Source organism: Pezoporus flaviventris, unplaced genomic scaffold, assembly GCF_033815535.1.
Source record: "Pezoporus flaviventris isolate CSIRO_AGI_PZ_B2104156 unplaced genomic scaffold, CSIRO_AGI_Pfla_v1 ptg000023l, whole genome shotgun sequence".
NCBI classification, from domain to species: Eukaryota; Metazoa; Chordata; class Aves; order Psittaciformes; family Psittacidae; genus Pezoporus; species Pezoporus flaviventris.
The window spans coordinates 11,625,950-11,641,073 of record NW_026892571.1 but is presented as its reverse complement, the minus strand read 5'-3'; the positions used below and the strand labels follow the sequence as shown (position 1 = coordinate 11,641,073).

General features: G+C 39.6%; 1 protein-coding gene across 4 annotated transcripts in view; it reads right to left on the bottom strand.

The window, feature by feature from the left end:
• RNF145 (ring finger protein 145) overlaps positions 1–15,124 on the bottom strand; it is a 46,100-nt gene that overhangs the window by 19,298 nt on the left and 11,678 nt on the right. For all 4 annotated transcript variants that reach the window (XM_061456789.1, XM_061456791.1, XM_061456788.1 and 1 more), the window contains exons 3-4: positions 6,124–6,232; positions 299–390 (exon numbers count right to left, since the gene is read on the bottom strand). In XM_061456789.1, coding sequence (XP_061312773.1) covers positions 299–390; positions 6,124–6,232 — 201 coding nt within the window. The remainder of the gene's footprint in view (positions 1–298; positions 391–6,123; positions 6,233–15,124) is intronic.

Here is a 15,124-nt window from a genome sequence, read left to right as displayed (position 1 = left end):
TTACAGACAATCTAGTCATCCTGAATCAGATGGCGTGTCTAAGAATGTAGGGGCACAGCATGACAAACAGACCTAGAAAATACTTCAATGCTGCAAGTACAAGAGCATTGCTAAATCAGTGTCATAGAAAAAGCCAGGCAGGATACACCTAGCTTCCCATGCTTCTTGCATATTAATGGCAAACACAGCTACTAAAAGCGATGAGAGATTTGAAACCAAGACGTAAAATGTGCATAAGTTTCAATGAAGAGAATTAGGCAGAACTCTCTCCTGCATCACAGATATTTAGAGCACTTACCTACTAAAGCAGTCATGAAGCGATTCATAGAGAGAGGTTCCAAGTACATTGGCCCTTCATATCCTGATTCCAATTCGCTCCTCACATAATCCCTAAAAAAACCAAACCAAATGCTATTAAGATCCATCCGATCAGACAAGAAGCAATTTATTCATTCTATACATACACAGTTTCAGTGTATGCTACAGTCAACTAAATTACACATAGCAATATTAACACTACTGGCAGCAGCCTCACTGGTGTAAGTCATGCCTCAGTCAGATCCTTAAGTGAGACAAGTATTAGCTGTAATTAGACTCACTAGCATAGCTGCAAAAATCCTTTGGGATATCCAAGCTGTTCTTCAGAGCACGCCTGAAATCGCTTATTGACAAAGCCTCTTAAGCACCATTCCATTTTGAAGTACCCTTATTAAGTGTTTTTCTTCCAAATAATAACTGCTTTTCCCACCAGCTCCACGTTAACAAAAAAAAATTAACTCGAGCTTGACAGACAGGACTTCCAATTTCATGCTTATTGTATTTTGCACCTAACAACCTCTTTGCAACGAATTAAAAAATAGGTATGAAGGAAAGGTGACAGTCATAGACTAGAGTCAGGAACAGAGTTGCTACATAATCCTTTTACCCAACATAATTTAAAAGTTTAGCTCTATCCTGGGAAACCTGAGGGACAAACCAGATACCCTCAAACTGACAGACACAGGAAGGTAGTCTGAAAATCTGACAGGGTATTTGTAATTTCTCTCAGAAGCTGTGTGAGCTCAGGCAACCAAAGAACCTAAAGACACTGGGCATTTTTCTGCTCTTGGTGATTACCCATCAGCTCTGCCTTCAAGCAGGCTAACATATCTAACAGCAATATAACTCAAACATGAACCTCACAGTAGGATCAAGCATTCTACACTTTCAGAAGGAGATCCTGGAAGAGGACCGTAGTAATTGTCCAGCGGCTCCTTAACGCCCTGCCACAACACAGCAGGAAATACTCGTGAACCTTTGCATCATGATCCAATACTCCAGACCCTTTTTCTGCCTTGCCCTGTGACCCTTCCTTCTCCACTCCTAGGACAGCTGCTGCTCCACCCTTACTACTACACGACCAATTCTGCCAGCAGCAGCACAACTAAGCCTGTGCTCTAATCTGGCCGATATTGTCCAGGCACTTATGTGTACACACTTGATCAGATCCTGCATGGAGGTAGCAGACTTTGTTTGCTCAAGGGACACGGTATTTCATTTATTATTTATTTATTTGTATTAGTGAGGCAAGCCACACTGGCTGGGAACAGATGCAGTCAATGTGAGGCAAACAGTACCGGAAACCACAACCAATACAAGAATTGCTCTTTTGAATTCAGTGAAGAAAAAGATTCAACTCAGGGCTCCTAGCAGCATTCATTTCTCCCCAGAAGTGTGGAAATATACCCTTCTAGTTAAAGTATTCACATTTTCATTTGCAAAAAATCTCTGGAATTGAAGACATAAATCTCAAAGTACTAAAACAAACACTTCAAAGCCTGTTCTTCATAGCTGACAGCCTTCCTACTCACTGTAGCTTTTCAAGTGTCATAGTATATGCGAGGTATGTTGAAATGGGTTCTTTAGACTGTAACCTATAATTAAAAACACATGAGGATTGAAAAGCCACTTAAAACAACTGATTCTAGATAGAACTTTCCCCTTATTATCGAGGCGTAGCTAAGCACAAGGGTTTTTTCTCCCTTCCACCATCTGTACAGATGTAATCTTTGGAACAAAGTTGATTTCAAGACCAGGTTGGACGAGGCCTTGGGTGATACGGTTTAGTGTGAGGTGTCCCTGCCCATGGCAGGGGGGTTGGAACTTGATGATCTTAAGGTCCTTTCCAACCCTAACTATTCTATGATTATTTTAGTATTTTTATTTATTTCACATGAACCTGCAGAAAGCACTTCCTGAATGTGCTGGGTTCAGCACTGAAAGCATACCAACAAACACAATAATCAGAGTTACAAAGGGAGAAAACAATAACACCATTTGCAACATGCTGAAGATGGCTGGATTAGCAGTATTATGCTCCATCCTCAAATTTAGGGTGAAAACAGCGGCTGTTTGTAAACTGCTAGAAGGAAAGCAGTGAAGACATGAAGTTTCTTCTCTATCTGTTAAGAAACAGGTTACAAAATCATCCAGCATTACCAACTGTAGCAAGATGACCTTACACAACTTAGCAAAGACACATCAACAAAGCTGCACTTACAGTTGCTTCTTCAACACCGGGAATGTGCCTGGAGATTACCCAAATTCCTTCAAGCTACATGTCTTGTCATTCTCTAGCTGAATCAGTCACCTGCACAGAGGTCTGTACTTGTCTTAATTCTTTAAGTAACTCTCACTAATTGAGTTTTAGGCTTACCAACTTGGAGAAGCAGTGTTTGAAGGCCTCCTAATTTTTTTTAAACAGTATTTGTAGATGGTGTCTGAATAAAGGAAGTCAAAGCAGTGATTCTCTTACTACCAGTACAAACACAATGATCTTCTGGCACAGACACCAATCAGAAGATGCCTCGAACAGCTGCAGTGCCATACAAGATGCTGAGAAGAGCAAGCGCCTGCACTCAATTTTGATCAACTAAAGCTGTATTAAGCTGCAGCTTTTACATTAGAGAATTGTTCACTTTACTGCAGCAGCGTAAGAAAACAAGAATGCCAAAATCATTATTTACAAGTTAATGAAATGACTGAAACAACATTACTATTTTAGAAAATTAGGATATAAGTATAAAACTTGGATCAGATTGCCAGCTATTCATTCTGCAGGCAATGCACTGACAGCTTCATATAATCAAACTGCTGGACTGTTAACATAAACTCATGCACAACCAGACTAACATTGCTCTAAAAAGGTGAAGAGATACAGTGCTTCACACACAACCATTTTTTTGTTACTGAAAGTGCAGAAAGGTCTCATGTTGTTAAAAATATGCTTTGTAATTGACTGACATAAAGCACGATGGTTATCTGACCTAATTGACTCATATAGCTGACGTTTACTTTGGCTGATTAATCTCTGCAGTCAACATCAAACACACTCTCATAAGTTTTAAATGTCTAAGACAACCTCAAAATTAAGTGTATTTTAAGATTATCTGTAAGAAACAATTGAGGTTCCTGCTCCCCCCCTCTCATTCTTAGCTGTATGAGACTCGACACTTGGAATACAATCAAAACAAAACTACAAAACTTGAAATAACACCATGATGCAGATTCTTTTTTTTTCCCTTTCTTTAGCATAATTAATTGCATTGTTTCTTTTCTGCATAACTGCATTGTTTATTTCCCCAAGTTTTATTGCTCGAAGTGGGGAAATGTGATCCTTTTAAGCAAGTCGTTTGTACAGCTACACATCAGCTAAAACCAGCATCCATTTTCCTTGTCAGGAGCAGCAGGATTTTGGCTTTTAAAGTTGACTTCTTCTTTTTCCATAAACAGATGGTGTATTATCTCCAAATTGCCAGGTTAACACACTACATACAAATGTAGCATCTTCTCAAACTCTCCAAGCCTTCACAAACATTAGCTAACCAGTCTTTACACACTGAGTTAATTCTCAGTCTTGCAGATAAGGAAACAAACACTTAAGAAATCAGGGGACTTGTCAAGGTCACACAGACCTGGAAATCTGAAGTCAGAGCTTAACTGTAAAATTCAGATCTTCTTATTCCCAGACTTGCAGCTGAACCGCACGCTATTTCTGGGGTGGAAAAAAAAGCACTGAAAGCTGAAGTCTTTCAACAGCTCAGAATTTCCAGGACACTGCAGAGTCACAAGTGCCAGCTGATTCTGGTCTGGTTCTATAATTTGCACTAACCAAACTGGCCTCAATATAAGACCTCTTCATCTGTCTTAAATAGCATCCCAATTGGTAGTGCTTGCAAGGAATCCAACTGGAAGTTTTCAGCTCTAAACACAGTTATTAACAAAACGCATTCAGGAACAGTTTGCACATGTGACTACTGTATGTCTTGTTATGATCAGTCTGCTAAATGAAAACATCAGGGGGAATTGGGTAGCTTTGGCAATAAAAGGAGTAGCTCCATTAGCATTGTTTTTGTGTGTTACACTTCACTATTTTCAACATTAAAACTAATGGGATTCAAACATTCTTTTGAAAATCTAACGCAACCGTCACTCCCCACACTGTGCAAAGGCTGATGCTGAGAACCTCTTGCAAACCAAGTCTAGGTTATGTCTATGGAATTGGTAAGCTCACTCAGAAGTGTTAGCAACTACATTTGCTTTGCAAAATAGCTAGGGAATACTGCTGTACTATTTGAATCCAAGACATCTTTTAATTAAATGTATTTTTTGGTGCCTGTTGATGCAAGATTTAATTGAAGTCTTTATTAACTCGCTCCAGAAATATCAAATAGAAAAAGCTTAGCAAGAATATGCCAAATAGTCCAAGCAATAATTATCTAACATGTTTCAAGAAAGCCTGTAAAAGTCTCAAACTTCACAAAGCACAGAAGTCACAACTCACATTACACAGAAACACAAAGAAAAAAGTTATTAAAAACACAAACACAGTGCTAGCCCATAATGGATCAACCAAAATCCATATCATCTCTCTCTCAAAAAATTTAAAAATCCAGAATAGCATAAAGATCTCTAGAGGGTAAATCCTCTGGACCAAAGCCCTGTATCTGACTGGAATTTGTTACCAGCTTTATTTCAACACAAGTTCTTAAGTAATGTTTAGGTTGCTTTTTCAATAAGTAAGCCTTCAACCCTATAAGAAACACCCCCAAACTATATCTATAAAAACTCAGGACTCTCCTGAGGGTGATAAAAAATCCTCTTTCCTTCCTACCCAGGCAATAAGAGCCCATAATTCCCCTACTGCACCTTCATCCATTCAGGAAATCATTAACTGCAACTCTGACAGCCATAACAGTGACATGCCAAGTCGCCACAAAACCTTCATTAACACTCCCCTGAAGAGCAATATACTAAGAAAGAAAGTCCTGAAAATGCTTTGAAACAACAATTTTGACGAAGAAACAACAAACTTATCGCTTCAATCAAAACCACTTTTTAAGTGTTTCCCATGGGCAGGCACCAAACTACGGCAGGCTCAAGTTTGTATTTTCAAAACTTCCCATGTAAAGCCCTTAATATGATGGCACTCGTTGGTTCCAATTAAGCATCTGTCAGTAAGAGTTTACACTGGCTTTCAACAGATTTAGCTGCAGACAAACAAATGAGGAAGGCCTTGTCTTGCCCAGCCTGGAGTCCTCCACTCTCTTGCTCTGTGTTTTAGATCCACAACACCTGTCTTTGTTTTCATTGTAAAATACATTACACAAACAAAGATGAATTGAAGAATAAACTCCACTATTACTTTACTTTTATGATCTTCCATATCACTATTTGCTTTTATCCTAGGGGCCAGGAAACTAAAAGTAACATCCTGTCCACTTGCAAAACGCTGCAGTGTTGAAAGCATGTTAGTTGAACCACTGACTAACTCAGATTAGTACATCAGAGGCCAGATTTAATCTTGTGGTAAATCCTTTCTCTTCCCAGATGAGTGGACATTATACCCCACAGAAAAGTAGCTACAAATGACTTAAGTCAATGAAAATACACCAGAGCTATCTGACTGCATATTTATTTCCATAAATTTTTTCAAGACAAAGAACAGCAAGACGTATTTATGCGTCTGGCAGAGAAAAAAAGGCCTCCACAAAAACAGACCTACCCCATTTATATCAGATATTAACAAAATATCAGTTATTTTCCTAATCCCCAAACTATCAAAATTAATCAATTTATTCTTACCGGGAAATTTGGTGCCCAGCATAAAGCAGCAGTGCAGTCAAAAAGTACAGGTAAAGCTGAACCAGGTGTTGTCTTGGTAAGGTTAGGAGCACAACACTTAAGATGTAACCTGTAACAAAAAGCAGAGTTGAAATTTCAAAAAATGCTACCTAACCCCAAATTTCTTAAAATACGACTTAACACTCATTCAGATTTCTTTAACCACCTTTATATTTATTTGGTTTTAAAATTCTTGTACCTACATTTTTCTGTCATCAAAACACAGAAAGACCACCACCTTTTCTTTTATTTCCTCCTGAATAGAAATAGCTTTGCCAGCTTCTGTAAAACCACATCTAGAGGTCAAGAAGCAGACTTGATCCACAGTATTTTAAAGAGATTTAATTAATATAACCTACGTAACAACTGGAAAACAGGCCTAAGTCTCCCTCTTCTTCCAAGTGCAAGCAAGTTTCAGTGTAGCAGGGAAAAAAGCCTATCCAACAAACTCAATTGATGTAAAAATCCTTTTCTTGCAGCAAAGGACACACAGAACACTTTTCCATGCTGATGAGCATTATACCTTTTAATTCTTCCCTGTATCTTCATGGGTTAAAGACCCGTAATTAGAGATGAGGACACAAGTGCTATTCTCCATACTAGTAATATTAAAGCACATTCAAGCTTTCAGTGTTGCATAAATCTAGGACAGGACTTGGCACAGCCCAGGATTTGCAGGCATTTACACTGGCAGCTCTTTCACTTCTTGTCAGCATTTAATAAGACTGGAAAAAGACTCGATGCAGATACAGCTTTACTCTCCAAGACCACAGCCTGGGTGCTCAGCAGCCTCTCCCACAAGCAGTATTCCCGTGGTTTTTTTTCATACCTGCTTTCATTAGGATACTTAAAGCACTACTTTGAAGTTCACTTCACAAGTGAGTGGTACATGTCCATCTTTTTTCCCAGACAGACTGCAGGTCAAAAACCCAGCACGTGGTGCCCTGAGTAATCACCATTTCTAACCTCTCCCTCACAACGCAGTGCACCCTTCTGCAGGTCTCTACATGTTTTCTGAAGGTCAGCTTACATATCTGGCACTGAAATCCATTTAGGGGAAAAAAACCCACCACAAACAACAAAACAACTGCAACAGCTAACAGCTTCCCTGCAGCTAAGAACAAAACACTACAGAAGAACTTACCATGACACTTAGAGCTATACTAGTCACATTACCTTTAGACTTTCATCCCTCTATTCAGCAACACTAAGCACAGTGTTTTTAAGGGAGTTAATTTATACTTGAAGCTTTAAAAAAAAAACCTTAAAAAATAATGTAACTCTACATGAAGCACTCATAAGTAGTGCAACAACCAGCTTGAGAACACAGTATGTTCCAATAGTTGAAAAAGATTTTAGAGTCAGTTGGTATTTATGCAGAAGTATTTCAAGGCTGTCATCCTCAAGAAGCCACCTCTAAAATTCCATCAACAGTCAGGTCTTCAAGGTGGTAACTCACAACATGCTCCTAGAAAAGGCATCAGACCCACAGGATGCCAAGCAAAGATCATTTCGGATATGACAAATCACAGGAGTGATATAGACAAAGCAATCCTATTTACCTACCTTTTTAAAAATACAAATATACAACATACATGTTTAGCATTAAAGAAGATTTTTTCAAGTACTTTCATAAAGTCTGTGTGACAAGCTGCGTATCTGAGCTTTTTAAAAGGTGTATCCTAAACCAACGGATAGTTTCTTTGATTAGAATGAAGTATCATACAAGTCACAATCACTAATTCCTGTACAGTATCCATGTGATCATTTACAAAAGTGATCAGAGGGATAGAACGCCTCTCCTATGAGGGAAGCCTGGGAGATTTGGGGTTCCTCAGCCTGGACAAGACTTTGAGAAGACCTTATTGCTGCCTTTCAGTACTTAAAGGGGCTTAAGAAAGATGGAGACAGACTTTTTAATGGGACCAGTATCAACAGGGCAAGTGATAATGGTTTCAAACTAAGAGGGTAGATTCAGACTAGACAAAAGGAAGAAATTTTTTACAGTGAGGTTGGTGAAGAACTGGCACAGGTTGTCCAGACAGGGGTGGATGCCCCATCCCTGGAAACCATCAAGGTCAGGCTGGACTGGGCTCTGAGCAATCAGATCTAATTGAAGATATCCCTGCTCATTGCAGAGGGGCTGGCCTAGATGACCTTTAGAGGTCTCTTCCAACCCAAACTATTCTTCAGCTCTGTGATTTTTATTTTGAGCTTTCTGAAGGGGCCTGAAACACAACAGTACAAGTTTCCTTCTAGTAACTGTTTTATATGGAGTAGCACGCTTTAGGTAATACAACACAGATGTTCTACATCATCAGTTTTCTTAGCAAACACATGTGTCTTATCATATTCATCCTCTTTGTTCACCACCTTCCTTCTACCAAATACACAAATGACAAGAGGAGGAACTCCTCAGCAGAACCTCCATGAAGACATTTAACTAATTGGCACCACACCACAGCATCACAAACCAGCTCCAGCAGCTCTCACACCATCTGCAGACATTCTTAACACCTCATCTCTGCTGTACTCACCACCTTCCCTTGATTGCTTACTTAGGGACAATTCTCTCTGGGAACAACCCACGTGGCACAACCATGTATCATTCCAGCACTTGAGTCAAATCTCTAAATCTTTCCTTCTCACTGTAGCCCATGACTCACCTTCAGAGAATTAAATGGAGTTTATTATGCAGTCCTTTATTCCTCTAGTACTCTATAAATAGTCTAAGAATACCTGTTTACTGTATCTGCATTTAAGCTCTGCCATGTTCTTTACCTTATTCTATCACATGAAACTGTGCTCCTTGGCCACATGATGATGTACTTTTTACTGTAAAAGGAAGACATTTTAGAGGGCAGTAACTGCACTCCAACACAGCCATGTTACACATGAGTATTTCAGAAGTGAACTAAAATACATAAGAATTCACTGAAGTAGTGAAAAACAAGGTCTAAATACAGATCACACAATGACAAGATTACTGTCACATCTGTGCCTTTAAAACAGAGGGCTTCCAAACAGCACAGATGGTTATAACACTGCACAGGGAGGCAGCACAAGACAGCCAAGGTTACTGCAGAGGCTTGAGCAATGAGTTCCACTGTTCCTGAGTTTGGGCTGGAATTTAAATGTTCGCTTTGAAGCAGTCGTTTGCTCTAATTGTTGGATTTTGAAGAGAGGGAGAGTGAGAGACATTTGAAGTAGTTCCCTTTCACTCTTATTTACAATTCTCTCTTGTGACTTGAAGAGAGAGATTTCAACATACTTCATACTGCAACATTTGCATTTTTGCTGCAGAGGCCCTATTCCCAAAGTGGTTCCAACCTCATTTTTGTCAACAACACTTCTGCCAAAAAAGAAGGCAAATAATTCATTACCAAACTATCTCATTGCCTAAAAGGAAGACAAAAGCTCAAATCAGACATACCAGCAGTAATAGTCTATTCCCTTTGTTCTTGCCCAAACAAATGATGTAATTAGGGTATGGTATAAATAAGATTCTACTTAAAGAAAAAAAAAAAAAAAAAGACCGGGAAATGAAATTTTTCACAGTGGCTTTCTCATCTAAATCATTACATTCTGTTTTCATTTGCACTTCCTCTGTCAGGAAAAAACATGATGTTGAGAACATACATCCCTCTGGAGAGATCCTCCACACACACTCTTGACAGTCTGAGAAACAGTCATCCTTTTGGGTAGCCTTCAGACGTGGGTTAACAGTAACTAACGCCCACTTCCATCCAAAGCTTTTTGAGCTCTGCACCTACAATAAGCACTCCCCTCTCTTGATTTAGGCTGCACTTGCTATTTTTGTTCTTGGGACTTGGTGTATTGTCCCTTTTGACTCACCAAGTACGTTTCTGCTCAAGTGTAAGCAGAGCAGGCTCAGTGAAGCCCAATTCCTGCCCCAGTAAAGAAACCATTCTAATGCATATTATAAAAAGATACAGACAAGAGAGAATAAACTCCTTCCTGAATACAGTCATAGTGCCCTAATGCCAGGCCACCAATAAACAGAACTGTACCATTATGCTTCAAGCTATAAGGAGCCCAACAGAAGACATTCTGCCAACCTTACAAATATACAGCCCCCACACACAGTACCTATTCAAGAGCACCAGGACACAAAGAACTTCTACTGCCTTTCGTGTAAGATGTTACAGATTTAGGCCCCACTGAATAAACTGTGAATCACAGAAGCACAGAATGGTTTGGGCTAGAAAGGATACCAAGACCATCCAGTTCCAACACCCTGCCTTGGGCAGGGACAACTCACACTAGACCATGTCGCCCAAGGCTCTGTCCAACCTGGCCTCAAACACTGCCAGGGATGGGGCATTTACCACTTCTTTGGGTAACCTGTTCAAGTGCCTCACCACCTTCACAGGAAAGAACTTCTTCCTTATATCAAACCTGAACTTCCCCTCTTTTAAGTTTAAACCCATTACCCCTTGTCCTATCACTGCAGTCCCTGACGAAAGGTCCCTCTCCAGTACCCTCTTAGGCCCCCTTCAGATACGGGAAGGCTGCTATGAGGTCTTCACGCAGCTTCTCTTCTTCAGGCTGAACAGCCCAAACTTTCTCAGCCTGCCTTCATATGGGCTATACTGTAAACACAATAATAAGTACAAAAGTTAAGCTAAACATGCTAGAACACATGTATTAACTAGCTCATGACTTCATTTACAACTTGTTGATTCAGCTACATGAAAACCTCTCACTGTGCAATACTCACTGTTACTGTAAGCAGCAACTCAGACTGCTTTTCAGCAATCTCTCTCCATGTATGTATCACCAAGGTGTTTCCCAGCTCCTCTCACCCCGTATTACCTCTTTGCAGATTCAGGTGTCTGAGTTTTATTGACATCCTGCAAACAATGGAGGCTTCTGGAGCATGATCAAAGTTGCAACCCATCCTCTTTATGAAACATTTTAGTGCTCATTTGCATGATTACAGTTTCCTTGTGTCCACTTCACATTATTACTCAGTTTCCTGCAGGTTTAGTCTAAAAATGAGAACTCTGCACATGAAAGAGTTTATAACATTTCTTAATAAAACCACACCATCTCCTGGAGTGCCAGAAAGTAAGAGCACAGTAATTTGGATTCTACCAGGAAATTAATTTGGCAGGCCCTAACTTCCGACTCACCCATATCTTAAAAGGGTAAAGGGTCCAGCTTACAGGAACTTGCAAAGCAACTTGCTGTGAAGCAGCAAGTCGTCACTCACAGAATACCACCAAAACTCCTGTCTCCGTGCAGGATGAATGCATGCCTGAGCCATTCCATCTCAGCCTAACCTTTGGCTGTCCTTATTTCAGTTAATTCAGACAACTATCTGGCCACAACATGAAAATACCAATAACACAGGACAGACTTCTGAAAGACTATTTGATATGGTAGAAGTACTAAAACAACAACTGGCACCTTTATTTTCAGTGTGTTTAATTCTCAGTATAACCAGTCACCAGACTAGTCACACAAGAATTTTCACAGAGATTTAATGTATTGTTTGTCTAAATCATCTGTCCTGAAAGCAGATGATTATTAAGAGATTCACTTTAGAGCTCACTTTAGTTAAAAGACACAATGCAGATGTTACTAGGAAGATTCTGTGGCCTATTCATCAGAGGGCAGCTAAAGCCTAGAAAGAACCCTAACTGCCAGTTATTTTTAAGTCGCGTAAAACAAAGAGACAAAAAGCTCTTGTACATCCTCAATTCATACTAAGCATCCTTTGCAGAATGAGTCAGCTAAAGGCAGTATTCTGAATTAACTGGGACAGCTACACTGTCCTTCTGAGAGTGAGACTAATTCTTCATCTGCTCTGTTACAAAAGGCAACGTCATGCAGAATGTCTACCACCGGGCAAAATGACCTCTCCTACATCGGAGGTGGCTCCAACACACAGCTCATGCAAAATTCACTCCACTGAAATCAACATAGAAATAAGCCATTCAGAGAGCATTAAGTGTTCTCAGTCTCAAGCAGCCACCGAGGCATTAGTATTACCCCACCATAAAGGGTAGCTTTCATCTAGCTTGTCTCATCACTGCCAACAGATACCTGTTCAAGACAGCATAAGCATAGTAGGTCTTAACATGTATATCATTTTGGGGGAGTGATGTTTTTGCATGGTGATGCCAAGGTACAGCTCTTCCTTACCCTCCCCCTCAGCTATAGCTGATCGAATAAATGTTACTCCAAGTAGTTCTACACTTTGAACTAATGTGCCCTTCAGAAAACATTGAAAAATCAGTTCTGAACTGAGAAAGCACACATCTAAACACACTTACACACAAGGAAATTAGTGTTTACCCAGTCATGGCACCATGCAACTATAAACAGAGCTCAGAAATCCTGTTACCAACATCTGCACATCTCAGTGAAAATAATGCCAACAAAACAATTTACTCATTACTGTGGTACTGTCATGTCCCAACAGCTGTTTCTTGAATTTTTAAATGCATAACAGATCGGGCACTTTAAAGTATAAATAATCTAAGAACTGAGCTCCTTACAGAGATTTGCAGTATTCTCTAAACAAATCAAATGGACTTCTAGTTCTGCCACATGATTCAGGGAGTGTTCCTGTAACATAGCATACCTAATGATGAGAATTCTGGGCCCCAATTACAGACATGGAGAACTTGAAGAGCTCTGGAAAAGAACACGGAAGCGGAACCATAAAAACATGTCACAATGTACTCTAAATTGCATACACAAATTGCCATGTTGCCATGAGACTGGTACTCAGAGTCCACTGAACCTCAGCATTTAAGTGCCTCCTTTCAAGCAAGCCACTATTGGCTTTTAAAAAAAAGTGATGGAGGTTGCCAAGGAGAGATACCAGCTTAATACAGAAAAGTTACCTGCAAGTATCCATATGCTGAGAAAGCTGTTTAGTAAAAGCTATGACACTAAGGCAGCAGTACATGAAATGGCAGCTCCTAGAGTTGGAAAGAGGAAAGAAAGGGTACACTGTGTTTTAAGCACTGCGGAATCCCTACCCAATTCTGCGTCTACCAACTGCAGTATACACTGCATTTTATCCAAGAAGAGAATATGAAGACATAGAAAGTATTTTTTTAAGAAATGGAGACCAACTCCATGTCATAAAATTGCATTTGATTAAAAATAGCTGCAGTTTAATATAGTAACTCTCAGAAAATAGTCCTAGTAACCATTTATCTAAACACGTTGGCAAGAGGAAGATAGAAGACACGGCAGAGCAAACCCAAAGATGCTGAATCCGAGCAGTATCTCTCTCATCTTTATATGCATTAACTGCATTTACACATCTAGTCATGCATCCTCACAGTTTTGGAAAATTTGCTTCTGGAATGAACTGTGACTGCTTCTTTATTCTCGCACTGAAGCTTCACATGGCACTTCTTACTGTGTTTGTACCAGAGTACTATATCTTTCCTTTTAAGAGAAAAGGCATCCCAGAAAAACCAAAATTCTAATTAATGTACAAGAGCTTAAAGAAAAATGAGCAGACTGAAGCAGAGAACAAACAGCAAACACAGTGGCGATAAGCTCAGGTTTCTCCTCCCTGACCCCCCCCTATATAAAGGCAGCATTCATAATAAGTACTTCACACCCAGCAAGTGATGTGACCAAGCAACTAAGGTATTAACCTCACAGCTCAAGAACAGAGTTGTGAAAGATGACACGCCTTACACCTAGTCCAAGTCTTTAAATAGCCCCTCACTTTTTTCACTGAAAATTCCTTTTTTGTTTGTGTAATGACAAGGAATATAATTCAAGATAAACCGCTCTTATTTTTATTCTTAGGTAGGAAAACACTACGAATTTAGTGCAATTCTGTGCCTCTAGCTTGACAGTGACTTAAATTCTAAATCTGACTATGATTACAGGTTAAGCTTGTGACTCTTCTCTTCCCATCTAGCCCAGAGTGTTTACCAATTAGTACAAATAGCATTGCTTTGCCCTTCACAGGAGGAAATTACGTGGTTTCAACTGTTTCCACCTTCCTCATCAAAAGAATGGAAAAAAAAAAAAAAAACAAATCCCCAAAACAACCAACCAAACAAAAAACCTGTCTTCTCAGAGCCACTCTACAGCACAGAAGAAAACACTCAAGTCTGGCAGTAGAATGGGCTGGTCTACCCTACACAGAGGTTTGACATAAAAGGCATTTTAGTTAGCACAGATCTTTCCTGAAGCAGAGGCTATTCTAAATTTATACAAAATTATTTTACTGAAATCTTAATGAAACCACATTATACCTTTAGCAGCTGTGGACAAAGAAGTTCATTTGCTTTCTAAGCTGCTTTCCCCCCAGATCCTTCTACCTGGTAACAGCATACCAACTAGCAGAATTCTATCTGGTAATACAGCACACTGCTTGCAATTTACTGCATGCTCTACCTGTAGTTTGCTTTGCTTTATACGTATTAAGTTAAATTTCATGCAGTTGAACCCATGGCTGAGTGGTTACCAGCACTGAATAGTTTCTCCTCACTGAAGTAGATAAGGTCTGTTTCATGAAAAGATATGAAAGGGAAAAGCTGTATCAAACGACAAATTGCATCCTAGAGGCTTTTATTATATTCCCAGTACTGCTGGCTGGAATGTGAATCATACTTGCTTAACAAAAACAACTGGCTTTCCAAACTTTAAGTCAAATGGATGGAAGAAAATAAGTGCATTTAAACAGAAAAGATATCCCTGGTAACCCCTCGTGCTGAGCAGATTTCCAACTTTGTATCCTTAGTTCCAGGAAATGGTTCGCTATATCAAACTTGGTACGGTTTATTGATTTTTATGGGTCTCTAATCAAATCGTACCTTGAGCATCTGCCCAAGATAGATGCACCCAATTTCCTAAGGTGCTAGAAGCACTTCTGTGATATGGTATCTTACACTGCCTATATAAGAAATTCAATGATTGTTTGATATTGCAAAGGGCACTTGATGATACTATGTTA